We start from the raw sequence: 21193 nt of genomic DNA, 5'->3' as shown, positions 1-21193 counted from the left end.
TAACGTTCACCAGCTTCACTCATTTGTTGGATTTATTGTCAGTAATATTAAGTTTTAGGCCAGAAAATCAGTTATACCAGTGAAAACATTTCAACCGCTTGATTAATCTTCCAAGATAAATCAAGTGAGCTATTAATTCAGAACCCTCTGAGGACAGGCTCAGAAAGGAACACATTTTGGCACAAAAATCTGTACAATTTATAAATATAAAAATAAAGCTCAACATTAACACTCTGGTCCAAACTACTGAGGAGTATTTTACAAACTAAAAAGACCTTGTTATATTCTATGTGCAAGGATGAGCTTAATCGTAAACATGATAATGGTGACGTGTGAAAATTAAAATGAAGGAAATGTGTCTGATTTGCAGGAAATACCTACAATAGAATGTATTTATTAATGTAGGCTCTACATTAATAAAAAAGAAAAAAATCATTTTTTTTAAGAATCACAGTTGACACATATCCACAGACATTAATGGGTAAAACAAATTTCATTTGTCTTATTCAATTGGTATTTCACTTCTCACATAGTGATTAGTGTCCATGTTAATGTGTGATAAGTTGGAAATGTGTCTTTATAGATTTGATTTAAGGGTGATGGTCAGTTTCAAGTAGTAGGTTGCATCATTGTTATTGTGCTTCTGAAGTTTCGTCATTGGCTGATGAAATGCTGCAGTGCTTCTTGGATGAACTGCAGGCTGCGTTTGTACAGAAACGAGTTTTTCTTCTCTGGCTTGCAGATGTTGAGATGATCAACATCCACCTTAATCAGCTCCCCGAGGCCGAGATCTAAAAGAAAACGAAGTATGAGAAACAAAGGGACACATGTTGCGTAGCGTCAAGTGTCACACACCTGCTGACTGCGTTGGTACCACCAGAATCTTGATCATGGGACTGACGTTTGTAGGCTGGGTCTCTGCAAAGCTCAGCACCTTGATTTCATTTTCTTTGGCAATATTAAGGAAGCCCTCATTTAGACTGCGGAGATCTGGTGAGTCTTTACACACGCAGATATTGAGTTTTTAGAGGCTGAACTAAACCCAGAGAGTTATGCAGCTTATAATGAAAACTGGAGATTCACCTTTACAGAGTTCCCTGACTTCTATAGAGGGAAACAAGAGATATCTGACATTGACAGAGTACTCTGCCATGAAGGTGCCATGGTGAGGAACACTATAGAACATAATTCCCTTTGTGTTCTTCAACAATCCTTGCAGATCTGGGTCATCAGCTGCATCCAGCAACATTTTCTTCACAAGCAAACCTAACGGAGAAATCAAACACAAGAGGGCACAAAAATAAAACATACATTCTTAAACTGCACTGAAAAAATAAGACGTTTGTGGCGTAATACCTCCCATACTGTGAGCCACCCACACCACAGGCCTCTCCCCAACTCCTGCAAGCTTTAATTTGTTTAGCAGTTCTCGACTTCTGTACGCCAATGACTTCCTGATGAGAGAAACGGAGGAAAAAAGAAAACTCTTCACAACAGCAGACCCGTTCGTCTGGAACCAAAATGCTGTTTTTCTCACTGGTGGTGTCACCGTAAAGCACCATATGAAGGATATTTCCTTTTCATCATGACCACTTCAAGTATTTTGGTGTTTTCAGCTTGAGCCAATCACAAACATACATGAGTTGAATACAGATTTTTTACCTTTGATTGTCAGCAGGACAATTAGCCATCCAGTCACTGAGATGACTGTCATACTCCACTGACAGCACTCTCAGGTTTGGACAGTCAGCTGCCAGCCACGACTGCCAAAAAAATAAAATAAATAAAAAATAAAAACAGAACAGTAAGTGGTAAGGTTTATTTACTTGCAACATTTCATCAAATTTTTTAAAAACATGTTGAAGAGCCTTATGTTTTTAAGGTGATATGAATATTTGTCACCTTTGGCCAGCACTCTGTGTAGTCATCTTCACTGTCAGCTTCCCTCTCTTCTTCTAATGTGCTGCGGTCCCTCTGCCTCCATGTTTTAAAAGCTGCTCCAAGAATCCCATGGATGAACAGCACATCTGCTTTGATTGGCTGGCTGCAAAAGAAGTAAAAAAGTAACTGTTTAGTTGTATTTAGAAAATAAATGAAGTTAATTTTAGCATGAAACTATAACCATCTTCCTACTCAACACGTGTTTGTGGGTGGAGGATGTAGACGCCATCTTGGTATTTCTCCCTCACTGCCTCCCTGTCCAGGTTGGCCAGAGCCCGAGCTGCATGAGACGACTGCATCACATGAGGAGACTTCATCGTCTCGGCCAGGACAGACACCCAACCTAAAGACAGGTAAATATAGTCGAGTAGAAATTCTGTAAGTAATGTCTGGATAGGAAACCATGTCTTGAAATGGTGACTGACTTACCAGACTGGACTATGGCCTGGTGAACACTTTCGTTTAGTGCCAGATTTCCTATTACACGCACAACGTTCCTCTGGATCTTCAGGGACTCCCTTCGAAGCTGATAAAGTCTCTGAAGAATCTGCAGACCTCCATTTTCAACGATGTGGTCACAGTGGCTCTGCACCTGCAGAGCATACAGTCAAGTTTCTGTGATTTACAACAAGATATCAGTCACAGTCTGAGAGACTGATCCCCTGAACTGTAGTCACATGCAGTCTATATGTAATTACCTTGGAGTGCTGTACGAGTGCTTGCAGACAGAAGGACTCTGCTTTTTCTGAGGGAACAGAGGTGAGGCTCTGGGCGTAGGGAAGCCCATTACCCCCAAAACACCACAGACCACCCTGCAATAACAATTAATGCAACTGTTTTCCAACTTTTCCCAGCCATTAAAATCCCAAACGCTTTGTGCATCCATTTGTTGACAATACCCTTTGTGCCGCCATAGACTGATTGCTCTCCCTAAGTGCCAGTGAGGTGAAGTACTGCACACATCTGTCGACCTCAGACAGAGGCAGAGATGCTAAGAGCTGCCGCAGACCATCCTCTGCTGACACACCCTAAGAAGACAAAAGCATTGTTGGTAGCCGTTGGCAGCACATCTTTGCATGGTATGGAAATGTGTATGTATAAAAATATTATACTGTTTTATAGAAATACATACATCTCCTAAATCAGGCAGTGCAGGCGGCTGTCGGAAGAATCGCAGGTCGACTTGAGGTGTTCGGGCCAGGCCCACTGCTGTTCGCTGGTCGATTACTTGGGCTGCTGTCTGATACTGGTAGTCTGCATTATTCGAGACATTTGCCAAATGAGTTGATGCAAATTAAATGTAGTCGACCAGAAGTTGTGTTTTTACCTTGCCAGTGGGCATTTTCTGCAAGTTCCTGGACAGCCTGAAGTCTTACGGCTTTTTTAGGCGACTGTGTCCTCTTGAGAAGCAGCCACAGTGCAACCTCATGTGGGTCTGCATCCATATGACTAAAGTGCTCTTACACACAGACACAATAAGTCAATTTAATAACTTAACATATCAATACAACAAAGTAAAATTGTGCTGCTAAGACAGCTAATTACACAAAGGAACTAAACCCAGTCTATGTCTATTAATAATCTTAATCTACAATACTGCTTTTAGATTAAAACAGTCTGGGGAGTTCCATCACAAACCTCGTAGCGAGAAAAATTGTGTCGTCACCTTGGCAGCTTGCAATTCGCAAAAGTTAAAATGTTAACATTTTGTCCTTGAACACTAGTCCATAAAAACTAGAAAACTCAAAAAAGTGTCAACTGAGGATTACACACATTGATGTATGACACAAAAACAGGATGTTCATGTCTAAGGCAGGTGTTTCCTTTTTTGTAATATAAATAGACAGCCACAATGACAAGTAAATGCCCTTTTCTGTTTCTTTAGGCAGAAGTATCACCTTTCTTCATTCAAATTAAAGACAGAAATTTCCTACATAACACTGAAGCAGGGTTGATTTTCTTACCATCTAGTGACTGTTGGAAAAGCTTAGAGGAGATTTCCAAAAACCTTCTAATTGCTTTGTGAAGTTCCCTCCTTGCTATATGTGTGAGCTCTGTGAAAGAGTAAATTCATACAATAGGTGAAAACTTGGAAAACTTGAGTACAGCAGTTAAAGTCAGTGTCAGTTTGTAGTGAGCATTTTGTCCCACAATGTTGACCTTGAGTTATAAAAATGAGGTCATAGACCCAGAAAATTCATACAGAAAATAGAGTAGAAGGAGGAAGGAAAGAGAGAGGGAAATGATACCAGATGTTCAGGCCCACCTGGATATGGAAACACAACTAATCATGTCCTAAATACATAAGGACTCTCAGCCAGGTCTAATCCTGCTACTCCAGACAATATCACACGTCTAACACCATCAAAGACACATTCACAAAAACAGTTTATAGGTTTTACTTATGTGGCACAAAAATCTCTGTAAATGAAACTCATTACCTGTAGTCAGATTCTCCCTTTCAGAAGAGGGTGTGGCACTCAGATAAATGTACGACTTATATTTCTCCTGAAGGATTGCACTAGTGTCGATGGTCACAGACTTATTTAAGGCAAATACCTCATAAGTGATAAACAAGCAACCCCTGCAGAGAAGATGAAGAAAAACAAGATCTCAGAGACAACTTGCCTTACACAAACACCAAACTTTCAGTGTTGAAATCGGCATGGCGATACGGCAACTTACCCACAGACAACTGCGCTAGTTACTTTAGCTATTTTTTCTAAATTTTGTGGGAAAAGAAAATTAATATTAGTAAACAGTTTTAGGAGACTCCAATTTAATTGAGCGTTGATTTATTTACTATGTGCATAACTCAGTGTCCAATGAACAATCAAATTCTGTTGAAACTGGGAAGCAGAATGGAGAATTATGTATTTAATATGACAAAAAAAATATTCAGACAATGATTTTTTTAATTGTGAAAAAAAAGAAACGTCAGAATTATTCTAGTGTAATTGTAACAATGTGTGTTGTGTTTTAAGGTCATCATGATGGCAGGTGAATTCAGACGTGTCTCAGTAAAAGTGCATGCAACACGTTTAGATTTTCACTTGTAAGACATTTTGGAAAACAATGTATACTTTTTCCTCCGATTAACAATTATGTGCTACTTTTTGTTTGTAAAAAAAAATAAAATCTCAATATAATAAAGGTAAAGTCAAGTAAAAACTGTTTCAAAGTGATGCATGCTCTTTTTTTGAAAGAATAAGATATAAAATATCAGACAGGACTCGGTTTCAAAACAAAAAGCTGTTCTCAAATTTAAGAGAAACAACATTCCCAGGTCCAACATATATTTTGGGATCACAAGGATTTGCACATCAATGTATTTAATGTAAACTTCAATTTTATCTGGGGATTACCAATGTGGTAGGTCATTATTGTGTGATGTCTTACTTAAATATTTCCACAGGAAAACTTTATTCACACCAGGTGGCCCAGCTGTGCTCAATCTTCTACAGTGGATCAAACGAAGAGCTGCTACAGACATCCTCCACCTCTCTGCATCAGTCCAACCAAAACAAACAAAAACACGAGAGATTTCGCAAACCAGATGTATTAATGGGTATCGAACGATTGATGTGTTAAATAAACTCTATAAATTGCATTAGGATAGTCGACCCCAGTCCTAGCTAACTGTAGCTTGTATAGCATGACTTCATATAGGGTCATTCACCTTAAACACACGATCAGATATGTTTCACTTCGTGACACACAAATAAAACGCCAAAAAGTGACACATTTTGGAAAGCTAACACACCGAAACCCAGCAGTAATCTCTAACGGACTACGAGCTACACTAACGGCTAGCTAGCTAGCTATTATAGCTCGCACTAATAGTTAAATCAGAGGAGATATTCAAGGCCAACCAGCGAATAAGTCATTTTAATAGCAAGTTAGTATAGTTACCTTAAGTATTACCGGTTAACCTTTAGAAGAAATAATGTATTTATTGACTTCTTCGGCTGCAGCTGGTGTTTATTAGAATCTTCGTCTCACAAATATTACATAGTCGACCGCTATGACGTCACCCGGGGCCATCAGGTAAGCGAACATTTATTGAGTTTGATAATAAATACCCTGAATGGGTTTGTAGTTATTAGTGTCAATGCGATAGGCGTTCACACACTCTTGAGTTCCTCTATTTTTCCCGTACACTTTTCGCAGATTAATTACTCATTCACGCTTTGTGCTATTTTAACCTTTCAAACTTTACCATATTCTGCGCATTCAAAATATGAATGAAATATTATGAAATATTCAGCTTTTTATGATCATCTTGGGCCCCAATGAAATGAATGGAACATCCCATAATTTCTAAAAAGTTCTAGGAGCGCCATTCAAACTTTAAAATGCTGTCATATTTTTCAACTGTTTCTGAATTTACCTATTTCTTACAGAGTTCATAAAATCCCTCTTCATGTTGCTGCTGGCTTTATGCTCAGTCTTTAGAAAAAAAAATACAACTCCAGTGGCTCTGAGGGTTTCAAATGTAACCCTTCCAACACTTTTTCAAGGGTTGGGTTAAGGGTGGTCTAATTGATGGATGGTTACTCTAGAAAAAAACAACAACCACATTTTGTTGCAGAAGAAGCCTTTATGACATGGTCAATACTATAAAGGCTATAAAACTGACAGTATCCTGTGCAGAAATGTCTTAATATACACAAAGAACATGACCCCACATGTTATAGAAACTATGCCAAGCTTGTATATGATTATGTTATACGATTATTGAAACGCATCAGAAACAAATATGGATGTTTGGGTGACTTATTCAAATTCTCCTGTTGTGCCTGATGTCGGGGTCAAGGATTTGGTCAGAGGTACGGCTATCAAACCACTTATATCAACATGTCCTGTATGTTATCGACAAGAAGTCCAACACATTGAAACACTTCACATCGTATAGGATTATAAATTTCTTTTGGGAGCTGTGAAATATTGTGTTTTTGAATAATTTATTCACAAAGAAAAACTACTGGTACTATAAACCCCTGGCTCATCGCAAGTCACCTTAGGAAAGTGTTTTTATTAACAGGAATGTTTGGCTTTTCTTTATAGAATATAAAGTAGTGTACCTTATGTGCTCCAACATTTCCCATATATTGTCTTCATGCCAAATCTTTTTTAGGTAATATAGATATAAACTGTATCAACAACACTTCTCCCAAATAATTAACACCAATTATTGCTTGAGTAATTCACAAAGTGAGGGTGTAGTTGCTAAAAATCTATTGTTTTATTATAGTCAATGATCAATTATCTCTTACAAGTTTTCAATCTCACATATACATAGCTTAACAAAACAAACAAACCAAAAAACTATTTTGGCATCTGTAGCAATAACACATTCAAACTTGTACTATCAGACAGTCTCTATACCTTTAGTCAGCCCATAAGTATATATAATAGTTAAATCAGTGATCATGGTAATCCAAACCCACAAATATTAGGATTTCAAAGAGATTCATTGAGACTGACCATAAGAACATGAAGGGCAATAAATATGCATGCAAATGGCTGTTAGGCCAATCTAACCCTGTCCTAAGTGCCATTTTGCATAGTTTTTTACTCTCCTTTCAATTGAGCTTCATGTGTATTTCTTACAATAATAGTGCTTCATGTTTCTACATTTTGAGTATAAAATAAAATAACCTCCCATGAAAACATTTCTAACTGAATCAAATCTAAATATAAGCTAAGCATCTTTATGAATTCTTTTTCCATAGTAAACAGTCAGTTTCACATGTGTTTAGTATTTCATCTGTAATGGCAAGTAAATGAAGAAATGAAGAGATACAGAAATGAGGCTGCAAAACTCGGCCAGGTCTTTAGATCCTCTTTATCCTCATCGTCCAAGTCAGAAAAAGCACTTAATTAATTCATTAGGCATTAACTATTTAAGTCTTCTCACTCCTCTCAGGTACATGTTTCTTGATAAGCCCTGATAATGCTCTCATAAGCTGGAGGAGGGGTCTGCGTCACACCCAAACCCCTCAAACCATTGTTCCCCCAAAATGACTCTGGTCTTGAGCGGTTGACAGCTGGCTCTGCTGCGGTTTGCGCCAATCCAGGTGAGGTGTTCAGAGGTGGAGTACGAGGCAGCGTGGTCTGACTCCCCTCCTCGGCCTCCCTCGCAATCTGACTGCACTGTATAAGGGGATGGAAGGTAGAGGCCCTGAAGCTGGATTTATGCCCCACTGCATCCAGGTGATCTGGGGAGGAAGTTGGACGATGGAAGCTGAAGGCAGCGCTTATTAAGCTGTTGTTGCTGCGACGTTCGTAGCTGCTGCTGCGGTTGAACCCTGGGCGGCTGCGAGGGGAGTTCTGGGAGCGGCAGGGCGGACGGCGGGTGATGCTGGCAGAGCCTGCCTTGCGTCGGGACATCCAGGTTAGGATCAAGTAAACCGTGGCACCCAACAGTAGGCCCACAGCGATGGATACACAGAAAGCTATAATTAATGGAGCTGTGAAAAGAAAATTTAAAAGCCTTTATTTAAATTTTTTTTTGTATTTCATTAAACCATATAGACCAGAAAAGTTGAAAGGAAATTTTGTTTACAATAATCTAAATTATTATTCAATGTGTGTTTGCATCCACTCCACTTTACTACAATACAACTCAACAAAATCCAGTGCAACATGTCTTCAGAAATCACTTCATTAGTGAAGTAATCTCTGCATTAATCAGCTGTTCTGCGAAGGCATTAGAGGTTTATCAGTGAACGTAAGTGAAAGTCTTAAAGCACAAGCTTGGCATGATTCCAAACACAGCTAGACTACTGAATTAATTGAATAAACATTTATCAGAGAAACAGCCAAAAGGTCTGTGGTAACAAAGTGTTAGCTTAGAGAAGCTAAATAATCTCACTGCACATTACATATCTTAATACTTCACAATTATGTACCATTTTGTATTAGTCTATTAAATTGCTATAAAATACATTGATATTTCAGGTTGTAATGTGATAAAATATAAAAATTTTAAGCAGCCTCAATTATCCGTCTAAAATCATAACTCCTTTAAAACAATACCTTTTAAGATGATCCCACTTGGTAAAAAGAAAAACTTTTCAGTTTCATGTTTAGAAAAATTACTGGCTTTTTTTTCTCTCATTTTGCACAGAGGAAAGCCAACAAGTTAAACATTATCTGCAAATCGTGTTTGAGAAAAGTACAACTTTAAAACATTTTAAACTGTGACGATAATGAACATGGTATTCCTTGAAAGCAGACTTTAATTTCGTAGACTGTTATTCACAAGGAGCACTGGCAAACATATTGTACCCATTTTAGCAGAGATTAAAGCCTCAGATACTTGAGTAAAAAAAAAAGCGCCAACCAAGGAGACCACATCAAATGAAGCAATGGAAGGGGAAGGAAAAGTTAAAAAAAACAAAACAAAAAAAAAAACTCACCAGCATCAAAGGACTTCAGTATGTCCAGAATGACATTTGTGTTGTTTTCAGCCATGACAAGAAAAGAAACAGATCCCCCAGGCAGTCAGTCTTATAAACTCCTGTTCCCCCACTTCTCCCCTGCAACCTCTTTGTCAGTGTTTCCCCTCTTCTGATGGGTTTTCCTGTCTCTTTCAGCCTTGTCCCTTTTCCTGTTTTCCTACTTTCTCTCTCTCTGCTGCCTCACTCACTTTCTCTGAGACTCTTTCCGAGAGAGGCTGTACTCAGAGGCACGCAGGACCGACGGCGAACCCTGGCAGTCATCTTGTTTATGGAAGCGGAAAACTACACTGTCACATTTCCTGCTTTTCTGCTTGAAATTAGCAACAGGAGTGGCTTATCTAAGCAGGACAGAGATCCTGGAGGTGGGGAGACAGGGTGTTTCTGTAATCACTTCCTCTCCCATCACTTCCTTAAGTTTGATTAATGGGGGGAAAAAAAGTTATCACAACATAACCAAGGGATATTAAATATTTCTATTCAATATTTCTGCCTCCTACAAAAAAGACATCATTTTTTGAGGAGCTTTCTGTTTCTTGAATTTTAGAGGTGCACATTTGAAACTTCTGTGCTACATTCCTAACGGCCTGTCAGCAGTTGGATATCTGCAGAAATTCCAGCATTTTTGTTGGTAAGCTCAGTCTTTCCGCAGCGTCTGCCAGGGCAACGGCGTCTGGATTGAAGGGTCATGTACTTCAGTAAAAACATTACTTGTTTGACAAACCAACAAAAATACTGCACATACCTTGTTTACAGGAACATCTTTTCAATTTAATGTTTGTTTATTTAACAAGTTGTGCCTTCTCAGAGCCCCTCATGCTGGGCTTATTCTTTCTATAAAGCAAATCAATGCACAATTCAGTTTGCTTCATCATTGTCTGAAGCACAAATTCTGAAGTTTACTGGTCTTCTAACTTTAGTTCCTACGTCAGTCGAATTATGCTTAACATACACATTGTATGAAAATGCATATATTGAATTTCTTCAAGAAGCTAAAAGCCTAACTCGACTTTACTGCCTCGGAGAGAAATAAGGCCATTGCTTGAACTTCCTTGAATTGTTGGCTCAGCTCTGAGACCTGTACAAAATAACCAGCAACCACCCACAACACTGTGTGAATTGGTATGCATGGTTATTGTTTGGTTTAGTAGAGAGAGTGAAGGTTTCTGTTCCATTTATAATCGAAGACATTCTTTAAGCTTTAAGACTTCCTTTTGCAGTAATTAGCAGTTTTTCAACCTATGCTGAAGGACGTATTGCATTTTTGTCTTTTATATTATAAAACATCAAGAATCTTCAACCTACAGCCGAAACCAGATTCAGACATGTTTTATGTAAAAAGGCACATTTTTTGAGTTTGATTTTCTGATGAAATTATTTCTGCCTTTAAATTGTGACATTTTTTCACAAAAAGGTGTTTGGCACTAAGCCATCTTAGTGCTGCCCTCTATGGGTTAAATGGTGGCCACTGCAGTTGAATTCTTCTATTGGTTCAGCTTGACTGACGTTGACGTCAGAGCCCCGCATTCGAATATAAAACCATCTCATGGTTTTATAAGCTCACATCAGACCTTTAGCTGATGTGAGCTAAAAGTCAGAATTGTGAGAAATGGAGTTTTCCAGCTTTCCACAAATGTGATTCAGTTGCAGTGAAGAAATTCATCAGGGAGCCACAAAACCGTATTTCCATATTAACCATATTAAATATGAAGCCATAAACTCCACATCTCCAGACATTATTTGAGGATTGAAAATAACCATAAATAATCTTTGACTCTAATGTTATTATTTAGATTTATTAGTAAGGATTTTCTCATAAACATTGGTGAAACACTGCTCATTGTGCTAGAGATCACAAATATGGGTATTTTTACTTGGTCAAATCTGTATTTTGAGTAATACGTGTACCTTATAGTTGCTCCTCGTGTTTCCTTTGACACAGTTCTTCGAGGATAAACTAGATTTGCTGATCAGCATTTCCTTCATGCTACTGTGTTGATTTTGACATGCAGGTTAGCAGCAAACTTTCTAATGAGGTTTTAGAAAAGTGCTGACTGAGAATTAAAGAGATTACCACTCTGGCAGTCTTGGTCCCAGCTCTCTGCTTGTGCAGTGATTAGATAAGAAAACGGATCTTAAAAGGGTTGGGTTTTTTTTTTTGCAACTGCTAGAAGATTTTGTATTGACCCATGAGCTTTGTCTCTGCTCTCTTCTGCTGCATTCTCTGCTCACTCTCGTGCTGAATGTGTTTGCTCCTGAGGGACTCTGAGCCGTGGAGGTCACCCCAAGCCTCGCTGAGTGAAAATGCAGGAATCAGCAGTCTGCCGCTGTTGATGCTGCAGTTGCTGCTGCACAGTGCTCTGCCAATCTTGCAGCACAAGCTGCAGATTCTGACATATGTACATGTATTGTGATTAAGAGCTGACATGGGTAATTCAGATCGGTGGTTAAAGATAAATCATACTCCCCAGGCACAGTCAGACAGGTCTGTTCATTGTATGGACACATTCAGTCATTTATCATTAGTAAGTGGAGAAAGTATGGATCTTATTTATTTTATCCTGAATTTAATTTTTCACGGCCCGAATACTTAGAAACTTACACATAGACATATTTTCAGAAAAATGTTTTTATTAAGCTTCCTGGGGGTTGCAAAATAATAAAAAACATCTGGAAAACAGGCTGGATTTCCTTCGTTATACCCACCTCATTAGCCTGCTGCAAGTCATCTGCCAAAGCGGCATGAACTCCACTTAATGCTAATTTAATAGTCGTTGTGTTTCATGTGGTTTCTTCCTTGAATGACACTGTTGGCCAGAGCTCTGCAGCAGTGCTTTCAGGTCCTTTAAGAAGTCTCAGGAGAGGATGATGAAAGGTCTAGTCTAATGGGATTACATATGGCGATAAGTGCTCAGAGCCTGGTGGTTCATCACACCTCCTTCCTGCATTTCAAAGACGGGCATTGATCTGTTGTGGTGACACAGGACATCTAGGAGAATATATTCCAAGAGAACTTTACTGACAAAAATGTGTTTTTGTCTTTGTTGATAATGTATTTACTATTTATTCTGATTGCTCTGGATAACACATTCTTAAAAAGGCATTTGCCTTGTCCATTGGTGTACCTCTATTGAGCCTGGATGTATATATTGTGGGTTAGAAAAAAAAATCAAATTCAAACTTGTTCACTTAATTGTTTATTAAAGTAACTTTTTGCATAATCATTAATGTTGATTAAAATCAATGTTCAGATTTTAATAACTGAAGCAACCCCAAATATAACCCTGTAGATTGGATTCTATTATTTTAGTGATGGATCAAAATCTGGGAGGAGTTGGTTTACCTGCATTAAAAAAAAATGTGTTCTTGCCTTATAAATCAGAAAAAGAAGATCTCAAGCCATTTGTTTAAGTATATTTTTAAATTGCACAGAAGTAGTAACTTACTGTGTGTATTTGTGAGTTAACCAAAATGTTCAAATGACTAAAAGCTGCATTTATGTTGCATGATTAAGGCAGAAATTATGCTATCGCATTATTTGCTTTAATTAATGCAAAGCAAATCCTCACCTCATGTTGTTTTTAATAAAACGAAGATAGTCAATATGACAGATTCACTTTCCACCAGCTTTCTTTGTTATATCTTAAATAAATTTTGTTATTTCTCCAAATTAAATCTGCTGTAAATATTGCTTTTCATATTTAAATCAGCGATTAAATTTTTTTTTCCTGGTCCTCTGAGGCCCACTGTCCATGTGTTTCTGCTTCAGTACACCTGATTCAGGTGATTATGTTGCCTCCACATCCTGTCATAAGTGCTGTGGAAGCCTGTTAATTGATTCTGTTGAGCATGGTTGAGAATTACTGGTCTGAGTCAGGGCTCATTTCTCTGCTTTTTGACCAGTGGAAAATAAGAACTGATGAAATCATGCAATCAAAACGGTTCTGCTCACTGATTTGACTGTGAATATTTTCAATCTAGAGGCAGTCCTCTGATGTTTGCACCACTGTCTTCAGAATTGTGAAATATTTCTGAATGTTTTCACATATATTTCTCTATTTTACAGAATATGTTTTTGTAGGATGCTCCTTTGGTTCCAGCAAAGATTTAATTTCAAACTAATTGTGCCATAATTTTAGGTACTGCATGTTTTTAACCTGACTTTAACAAAAAATATAGACTAAAATTGATTTTTTTTTCTATTTTCAGCTAATATATATATTTTTTCTGTTGTAATTATCTGTTCTATTGACAGAATACAGCAAGTGAGTTATGTGGACACCAGGTGGCAGTGTGCCTTCAAACCAAGGAGCACGTCTTGTCTGCAGAAGAATCAGACTCAGGCAAGGGAGGGAGGCTGTAAGATGTGTACTACACACACATACATGCTCGCATACACATGCAGCATGAACTTACATCATCGCTGTCAGGGGAGGAGCTTTGCTGAGTGTGAGGATTGCAGACTCCTACTGTAACAGGGATGACTTGTGTTGGGGGAACACAGTCAAATCCGGACATGATTCAGTTCTGATACTCAGCATTTAGTGTTAAGACACTGAAGTACTGCAACACAATCTGCTGCTTGGTCAGAGCATGAGAGTCCTGCAAAGGCGACACTCAGCAGTTGGGACGAGACTTTGCTGACCTCAGGACAGCGGCATGGCATCACCCAGGCACTACGGTCACTCTGCTCGAGATATTGCCAATGTGATGCAGAGGCTGCAAGGTAGGGGCAAAATGCTTACTCATTCACAGGCTCCCTGGTTGGTTTGCAGCATTTTTAGAGGTGACCTCATGGTGGACATGCTAAAAATATATTTTTTGACATCTTATTCTTGTTGCTTGTGACCACGAATAACTTTTCTGAATAATATTGCTATTTATGAGTGCTTAATAATACAGCTTGAGCTTTTCAATGATGAAAAGTCTATCATTGGAAAGCTGCATTTTCCCCCCCCAAAATGTTAGTTTTGATAAGTTATTTTTTGGAAACATTCTGAGGGGCCTGGATTGAGATTTTCAGTGGGGATGTAAGTGATGTTATATATTGTTTTGCAAAAGAAGCATATTAGAAAAGCTGACATTACTATTGCATGGCTTTTATTAATTGTTTATGCTTGTGCAATGCTGCTGCATATTTGTTCTTATTTGCACACACATAACAGCATGCATGTGGTTGTTAATGTTTCTCTGTGCAGAGAGACGAGACAGTAGACAATAGGACAGTTAATCCCTAAGGGAGCTGACGGGATGAAGTTTATGCCTCTCACTTACCTCGAGAGCAGTGGCAGGACCTTCCCTAATACATTTTTCAAAAATATTATAAACCATCTTGATGTTGTATTTCACTCACTTTCCTCTTATCAGGGTAAACCTTACATGTATCCAGCTTTTCACTATAATGTATTACAGGGTTAGAGTGAAACAGTGCATCTCCGTCAGGTCAAGATCACGTATCTCCTGCTGACAGAGTGAGATTGATGACGTTCGCAATCGAGCAGGAAAGTCAGGTGACAGTAGAGTTGAGATGCAATATGGCTGCTCCCTGTGCGGCTTCTGAGGTGGCAGTTTCTGTGAAAGCAGAGAGAAGCAGCAGCATCAGCAGCCACGTGGCTCCTCTGCATCACTGTGTGCAGGTGTGGATGCACGCTTTGAATCCCAATCGTGCACCTGCCGAGCTAAATTTAGAAGTCTCACTTCAAGCTCTTCCCTCACTGCACATTGCACACACACAATTCGCTGATATACACTTAAATATACAGTTCACCTTATAAAAACCAGAAAATTGCTGTTTGGAGAAGTTGACATGTGTTTCATTCATACTAAAGTTTATTGCGACCAGTGATTTTTTACAAACTTATAGTTGGAGAGAAAAGGGAGTTTTCCCATTTCTTATTCATGCAACAGTTTAATTTGGCAATAATTTGGTAGTGAAAGATATAATCTGAGCATTGCTTTTTTAATCTTCTTTTTGGCAATCTTGTTTTTCTACACCCTTAGCAGCAAAACAAAAGTGTAACCTCTTCAACTTCATGCATGACTCTGGAGGTTTTGCTCTTCCAATCATTCTCAGCATTTCTTCATCCCTGAACCACCACAGCACATTCTCTCCAGCCTTCTCTGAATCATTTATATGTTCACTGCGAACTCAAGATGCTTTGTCTTCCTTCACCTTTCTGATGACCACCCTCAGCCCAACAATCAATATATTATTTTGAACTTCAGACAGTGAGGGACTAATGCATATTTTAACTTCTCAAAAAGCTTGTAGCTGATTATATTCTTGCTAATCTATCTTATCCCTGTCTACCTCAACCAGTTCTCTGGTTTTGTCCTTGCTGTTGATGATGAAGAAGTTGTTGAAGAACAAATTGATTTTGTGCACAGGTGTATTTATCACATTACAAGTTAAGGTCAAGAATATTTGTTATTGATTGGATGATTGATTTTAGTTTCATATGGGCACAGTCTGTTGGTCACTAGATGATTTGAATATACATTTTGACTTTTATTTGAAACAACTTAAAGAATTTGAATCACACTACACACATTCATAAGAGGACATAAAATATAATTTGATGAGGAAAACAGTTTCACTGCAAATAAACCAAATAGTTTTTCTTCTTCTTTTTCTTATTAATATCAATAATAATATTAGCCCATGTAGCTGACTGATTTCTATCCGTCTCTTAGAGCTTAGGATCTGAATGTTTGATTTATCATCAAATCATGAACCTTAAAGTTCTAACGTTTCTTTTATCAACTGAGCATAAGCCTGTTCTTTGTTTGGCTGATGTTAAATAATTAGAAATTGATTACATTAATAAGGCTGGTACTTATTCTCAGATTTGGATATTATGGTGTTTTATGGGTTGCTATAATCTTGGGTAATCTGTGAAATGGTTGTTTATTTTTTTCACAACCATTTATATGATTTTTAATGATCCCCATGCAGAAAATATTTAGTGTTTTTATTACACTATCTGTGTTATAGAACTGTTTCCCGATAATCCACATTCCTCAAATCACAGCCAGATATGATGGCATTCCCCCTTCAGCATTAATTTGGAAGTTGTTAGTAACTGCTGAGTGCAACATTAAAACAATCAAAAGTTATTGCCCCAGTTTTAGAGGCTGCGTTTTTCCTCTGTTCAACTGTCTCTTTTGGTGCACCTCTCTGTGAAAGAACACCAATTAGCGACACCATATGGTGGTAAAACAGAGGCTGCTTTGAACACCTCCCAGACTGAACTCCTCCATATGCTGTGGAATTTGTCTATTTGTTGTCTCTCATTAATGAGAAAAGTAATGCAGTGTGTGTGTGTGTGTGTGTGTGTTTTTAAAGTGTTTCTGCATCTTACCTGTTATCTCAGTTTAGTGGGTGGCAGAGGCATTTGTATTCCTTTCTACCCCTCTGGGATTTACCATCTAGTGGCCGATCCAGCACATTCATGTTTGAGGAAACACCTGCTTGAATTATTCCTACTAATGTTGTGTTATGTATGTCTCAGCATCTGGGCAATGAAAGTTTAGTGAAGAAAGATATGGAGCAGGATGGTTGGGTAAAGCCAGTAGAGGTCAGCATGTCTGAAGGACTTGCAGTAGGATCCATACTGAGACTGTTGGATGAATTAAACAGGAATGAGAAAGACAGCAGGAAGACCATAAAAATAAGACTGAGCAAGGAGAGGAAAGGGAGAAAGAGAGACATGTCCCACCAGTTCTTCTGATTGCTTGCGGGTCTGGCACAGATCCTGATGTTGGCACGCAGCCAGGTTGACATCCCGGTGCCAGGAGCGGCATTATGATTTGGCCATGGTGAGTGAGACCCGAGCAGACGGTCACCTTGAGCCACAGCAGCCTCCCGTTTAGTTGTGACACCAACATTCATCGTCTGTGGGTCTGTATACCGCAGCGTCACACATGCTCATGTGCCCAAAGTTACACACAGACACAGAAAACACCACTGAGTCTTAAAAATAGCTGCTATGCATCTTTTTCTCACCCGTCCCACTGCTGGGATTTAGCAATTTAGCTGAATGGCTAAACCCTGTAGTTAGGACCCAGAGCGAGTCTTTTGGACCATCAGACCAAGAAAGAGTGTAACAGAGCTACTGTGTGATTGGCTGTGTACCCTGCTGCTTCTTCTCCTTGTCTTCCCAGATTGTGTTTATGAATCACTGCCATGGCTGCCGTCGCATGACAGCCAACACAAGATCTTTTATTCCCCCTACCCTATGGGCTTTTTGGCCGTCTTTGGTTCAGACCGAACATTGTGTTTGATCAAATGACATCTCTCTCCGTGTGAGAGAGAACCCTAGCAGGTATTTGTGTTTAGATCCTAGATGCTTAATGTGACTGATTCTATTGCAAAGCAGATTATAATCTCTTTTTACGTGACAGACGGTGAAGGTCTGACTGACACATCACAAGATCACTAAAAGGGGTCCAACCATACAAAATGGGCTGGTAGGACGCTTCCTGATGCTTTAACCTTCTTTTAAATGTCACACTTTCACAAAAGTCAGATGGAATAGGGGATAATGTTGGCATATTCATTTGTGTTTTCTGAATTAAAAACCAACTCTTTTGTATGTTATCAAATTATACATATATATATATATTTTTAAATAAGGTCTTAAGTATTAATTTTGGTCAGTTTCTTCCTCTACTGATGCTAAAGGTTTTACACATATACACATATTTATGTACCATAGTCCACTAAAATATTATGCAAAATAGAACAATACAAAGTGATATGGTGTTTTGGTATATAATTAGTATCATATATTTAGTAATCCTATGTGAGAAATTTATTTTTTACTCATCGCTGCCCCAGTAACTGTTAACAAAAACTATTAAACAAACATATAACCTTTTACTCTGAGTATCTGCCTTCTGTTTGTAGGTAGATATGTGTCTGAGTGAAAATGTCACACCATCACCTCTATATTTATTTAATGCTTCAGCACAGTTTTGTTGGGGTATCCAGCAGCCCCATTCTGCAAACATGTTTTATTTGACGGCTTGAAAAAATCTGTAGCAATGCAGAAATATTGCCAGTACCTCATATATTGTTCATGCCACTTCTATGAAATTTTGATGTATCCCAGTCATAAGCTCATATTATCTCAATGCTCCTATTACAATGATGTATAGATGTATATGAAAAGACATAGAATAAAATGTAGCATTCGTAAATATATAAGAAGCAGTGTGACAGTAGCATTACACAATACAAATGTGATCCACTACTAAGACACAGTTCTTGTTTTAAAGCTGAGCATAGATACGTGTTAATGGATAAAAAAGTGTTCCTTGCATTATGTTGTTGACCTCCTAATGCATTTATTGTGGAGCTCAATGTCTGCTTAAGGCTGCCACAGCTGGTATCTCTGCCCAGTACACTATTTTTAATACTTCTACAGCACATATAGCGCCTTATGTCAGTCTTTTCTATCAGACAGATTTGATTGGCATTCTAAACAATGTCCAAGGAGATACAATCCACCCACCTTCGCTTTTAACCCCAAGCTACATTCACCTCCTGCCTACAATACCTTGTATGCTCTTATCTTTCATCCACAGACACCTTAGTTCTTTTTTCCACCTGTCACAATGGGATTGGGTGGTGGGAAAGTTTGCCTTTAGCAGTAAATTAGCAGGTCACTGTGGGGCCCTCACCTCAGGGAGGTCAGCTGATCAGATAAAGTGATAAGTAACACAACAGGCAAAACGGATTGAAATTTTATGTTAATCTGCTCAATGCGCCATATGTTAGGATTATTCAGGCCATCAGTTTATTTAATCAAACTTATATTTACTATGCAGAGCTGACATTCAAATAAATTCTTTGAAATTTCTAAATCTTTGATCATTTATTTCGTCATCATCTCTTCCTGGAGGTGAACTCATCTATGGAAAATAAGATTCTTTACTCCTGTGTTTATTCACATAGTGTCAATGTTTCCTTCTCAATCCTGTTATGGTGCATGCTATCCACCATCGCTTCTCATTTACCTCCAGTGCAAACATCAGAGCATTTAAAATATGTCTGAGACACGCTATTTGCTGTTGTAACCAGGATGGGATGTGTCTCCTTGCTGTGTTTGCCTTCAGACACAAACTCAACCTTTCACCTGGTGTAATACACATATGAGTCCTGCTTTTAATAATTCAAAAATAAATTGTCATAGAATGACAGACAGCACTGATTTCAAACAGACAGAAAGTGTGGCCGCTGTATAAGCACAAATGCACTCAAATCTGTTGTATGAAACAGGATTTTGTAGGCTCTGTTCCAGGCAATATAATATTTTTTTACCTCACAGCAAAGACAACATTTAAGTGAATTTACTGGTCAGGCCACTGCGATTTATGTAGTGTGCTGACGCCAGTCCTTTCGCTTTATTCGTCCCTGTAATGTGTGGCGGGCCACTGAACCTGGATAAAGAGCTTAGACTGTCTGACCCACTCCTGCACTCTCACACGCATAAAGCATGTGAGACGTACACACTGCAGCCATCATGGACCACAGCAGAGAAACTTTGAGCTGAATATATTTTTCAGAACCACACTTAGTTTCTTTAATACTTCTAGTCTCCTAAATGGTGTTTTAATCTGACACCTGTGCCCATTACAGTCTGAAGAGCATGAGCTGCCTGTTCAGACTGTTTATGTCCATTTCCAAAAGGGGTTTTGTTCTGCTAAATGCAGATTAAAGGGGGAGCATTATGTAAAACAGACGTTTTTTTAGCCTTACATCATATTATATTATTAATTCATCAAAAACATACCAAGAGTGTTGCTTTCATTCGTTCATGCATATTTGAGAAATCCTTTAATCTCCCCTGGCAGCTATTTAGCTGTGCAAAATGCCTGGTTTGTCCTACCACCACCTTTGAGCATGAAGTTGCAGTTTCCAAGCTTCTGCCCACAGAGCATCCCTCCCCCACTCAGCTCCTTGAGACTAGCCAGCAGCAATTAGCAAACAACTTGTGGAACTGCACATCCGCTGAGCTCATTATACGATCTACTTCTCAGTGCAAAGTTGGTAAAAATGGTGTTAAAGTGTTAATAGAGGAGCTATTTTATGATGACTTCCTGAATCTGGAATGTTGGAAATAGCAGGACTTTCTTAAAGAGACAGAGCCCCTATTTAAAGGCATTTATTATGAGGTCAAATTTCTTTTCAGTCACATTTAGTTTATGCAGGATTTTTATATTAACTGAAGGTAACACAGTTACTTGATTGTGCTATAAAATGACTCTATGTGGCTGGAAAATGCATAATACTGTCGCTTTAAGAGAATTTACTTATGCACCACAATCCAACACTAATTTGTCACAGAGTAAATGTTAGTTTTCTTAAGTAGACTCAGGTTGTTTTTATTTCTTTTAGCTTTAAATTTTGTCAATTTGGTGTAATTTCATTTCAAATGTCTTCACTTTTCATGCTCACATTCGTGTTCATTTTCTCTATACATTTGTGTGAAAATGTGTCTCTCTGGTGCAGGTGCAGAAATAGCTGAAATTACGGTATCAGTGGCTTGAATTTAATGAACACTGATATTTGGACATGTTTTTGTGAACGGCAAAGTGCCTTCTCTGCACATCTGCTACTGAATAGGATGTGATGGTGCATGAGAGAGGAAGACGGGGGTGTTTTGATAATCACTTTGACTTGTTCCCCCTTTTTTTGCTCTCTTTAATGTGGTGTCATTATTACTGAAATGTAATTAGCTATGCTAATGGGCTGACATTTGGACTTCCGTCTCAGCACTTACGTC

At 38.5% G+C, this 21193-nt stretch overlaps 3 protein-coding genes across 4 annotated transcripts in view; 1 reads left to right on the top strand and 2 right to left on the bottom strand.

The window, feature by feature from the left end:
* Positions 1-5: 5 nt before the first annotated feature.
* On the bottom strand, positions 6-5964 carry serac1 (serine active site containing 1). 2 transcript variants are annotated; one of them, XM_055021483.1, is made up of 18 exons: positions 5854-5964; positions 5341-5445; positions 4627-4663; positions 4383-4525; positions 3906-3995; positions 3580-3615; positions 3269-3400; positions 3074-3195; positions 2841-2969; positions 2640-2753; positions 2371-2533; positions 2134-2284; positions 1903-2044; positions 1663-1763; positions 1357-1454; positions 1084-1266; positions 856-999; positions 6-791 (listed from the first exon to the last, which is right to left on the bottom strand). In XM_055021483.1, the coding sequence occupies exons 2-18, from the start codon at positions 5432-5434 to the stop codon at positions 655-657; spliced, it is 2016 nt and encodes a 671-aa protein (XP_054877458.1). In that variant the 5' UTR covers positions 5435-5445; positions 5854-5964; the 3' UTR covers positions 6-654. The 2 variants fall into 2 exon arrangements, with proteins under 2 accessions (XP_054877458.1, XP_054877460.1); XM_055021485.1 differs by lacking the exon at positions 3580-3615.
* A 1200-nt stretch (positions 5965-7164) lies between these two features.
* Positions 7165-9677, bottom strand: myct1a (myc target 1a). The gene is made up of 2 exons (XM_055021383.1): positions 9366-9677; positions 7165-8414 (listed from the first exon to the last, which is right to left on the bottom strand). The coding sequence occupies exons 1-2, from the start codon at positions 9418-9420 to the stop codon at positions 7867-7869; spliced, it is 603 nt and encodes a 200-aa protein (XP_054877358.1). The 5' UTR covers positions 9421-9677; the 3' UTR covers positions 7165-7866.
* A 4132-nt stretch (positions 9678-13809) lies between these two features.
* syne1a (spectrin repeat containing, nuclear envelope 1a) overlaps positions 13810-21193 on the top strand; it is a 137049-nt gene continuing 129665 nt past the window's right edge. The window contains exon 1 of the mRNA XM_055021455.1: positions 13810-14130. Within this exon, the coding sequence (XP_054877430.1) occupies positions 14064-14130 (67 nt within the window). The 5' untranslated portion in view covers positions 13810-14063. The remainder of the gene's footprint in view (positions 14131-21193) is intronic.

Source organism: Poeciliopsis prolifica, unplaced genomic scaffold (assembly GCF_027474105.1).
Source record: "Poeciliopsis prolifica strain line A6 unplaced genomic scaffold, Auburn_PproV2 SCAFFOLD076, whole genome shotgun sequence".
Classification (NCBI taxonomy): domain Eukaryota; kingdom Metazoa; phylum Chordata; class Actinopteri; order Cyprinodontiformes; family Poeciliidae; genus Poeciliopsis; species Poeciliopsis prolifica.
This window is presented reverse-complemented; position numbering and strand designations above follow the sequence as displayed.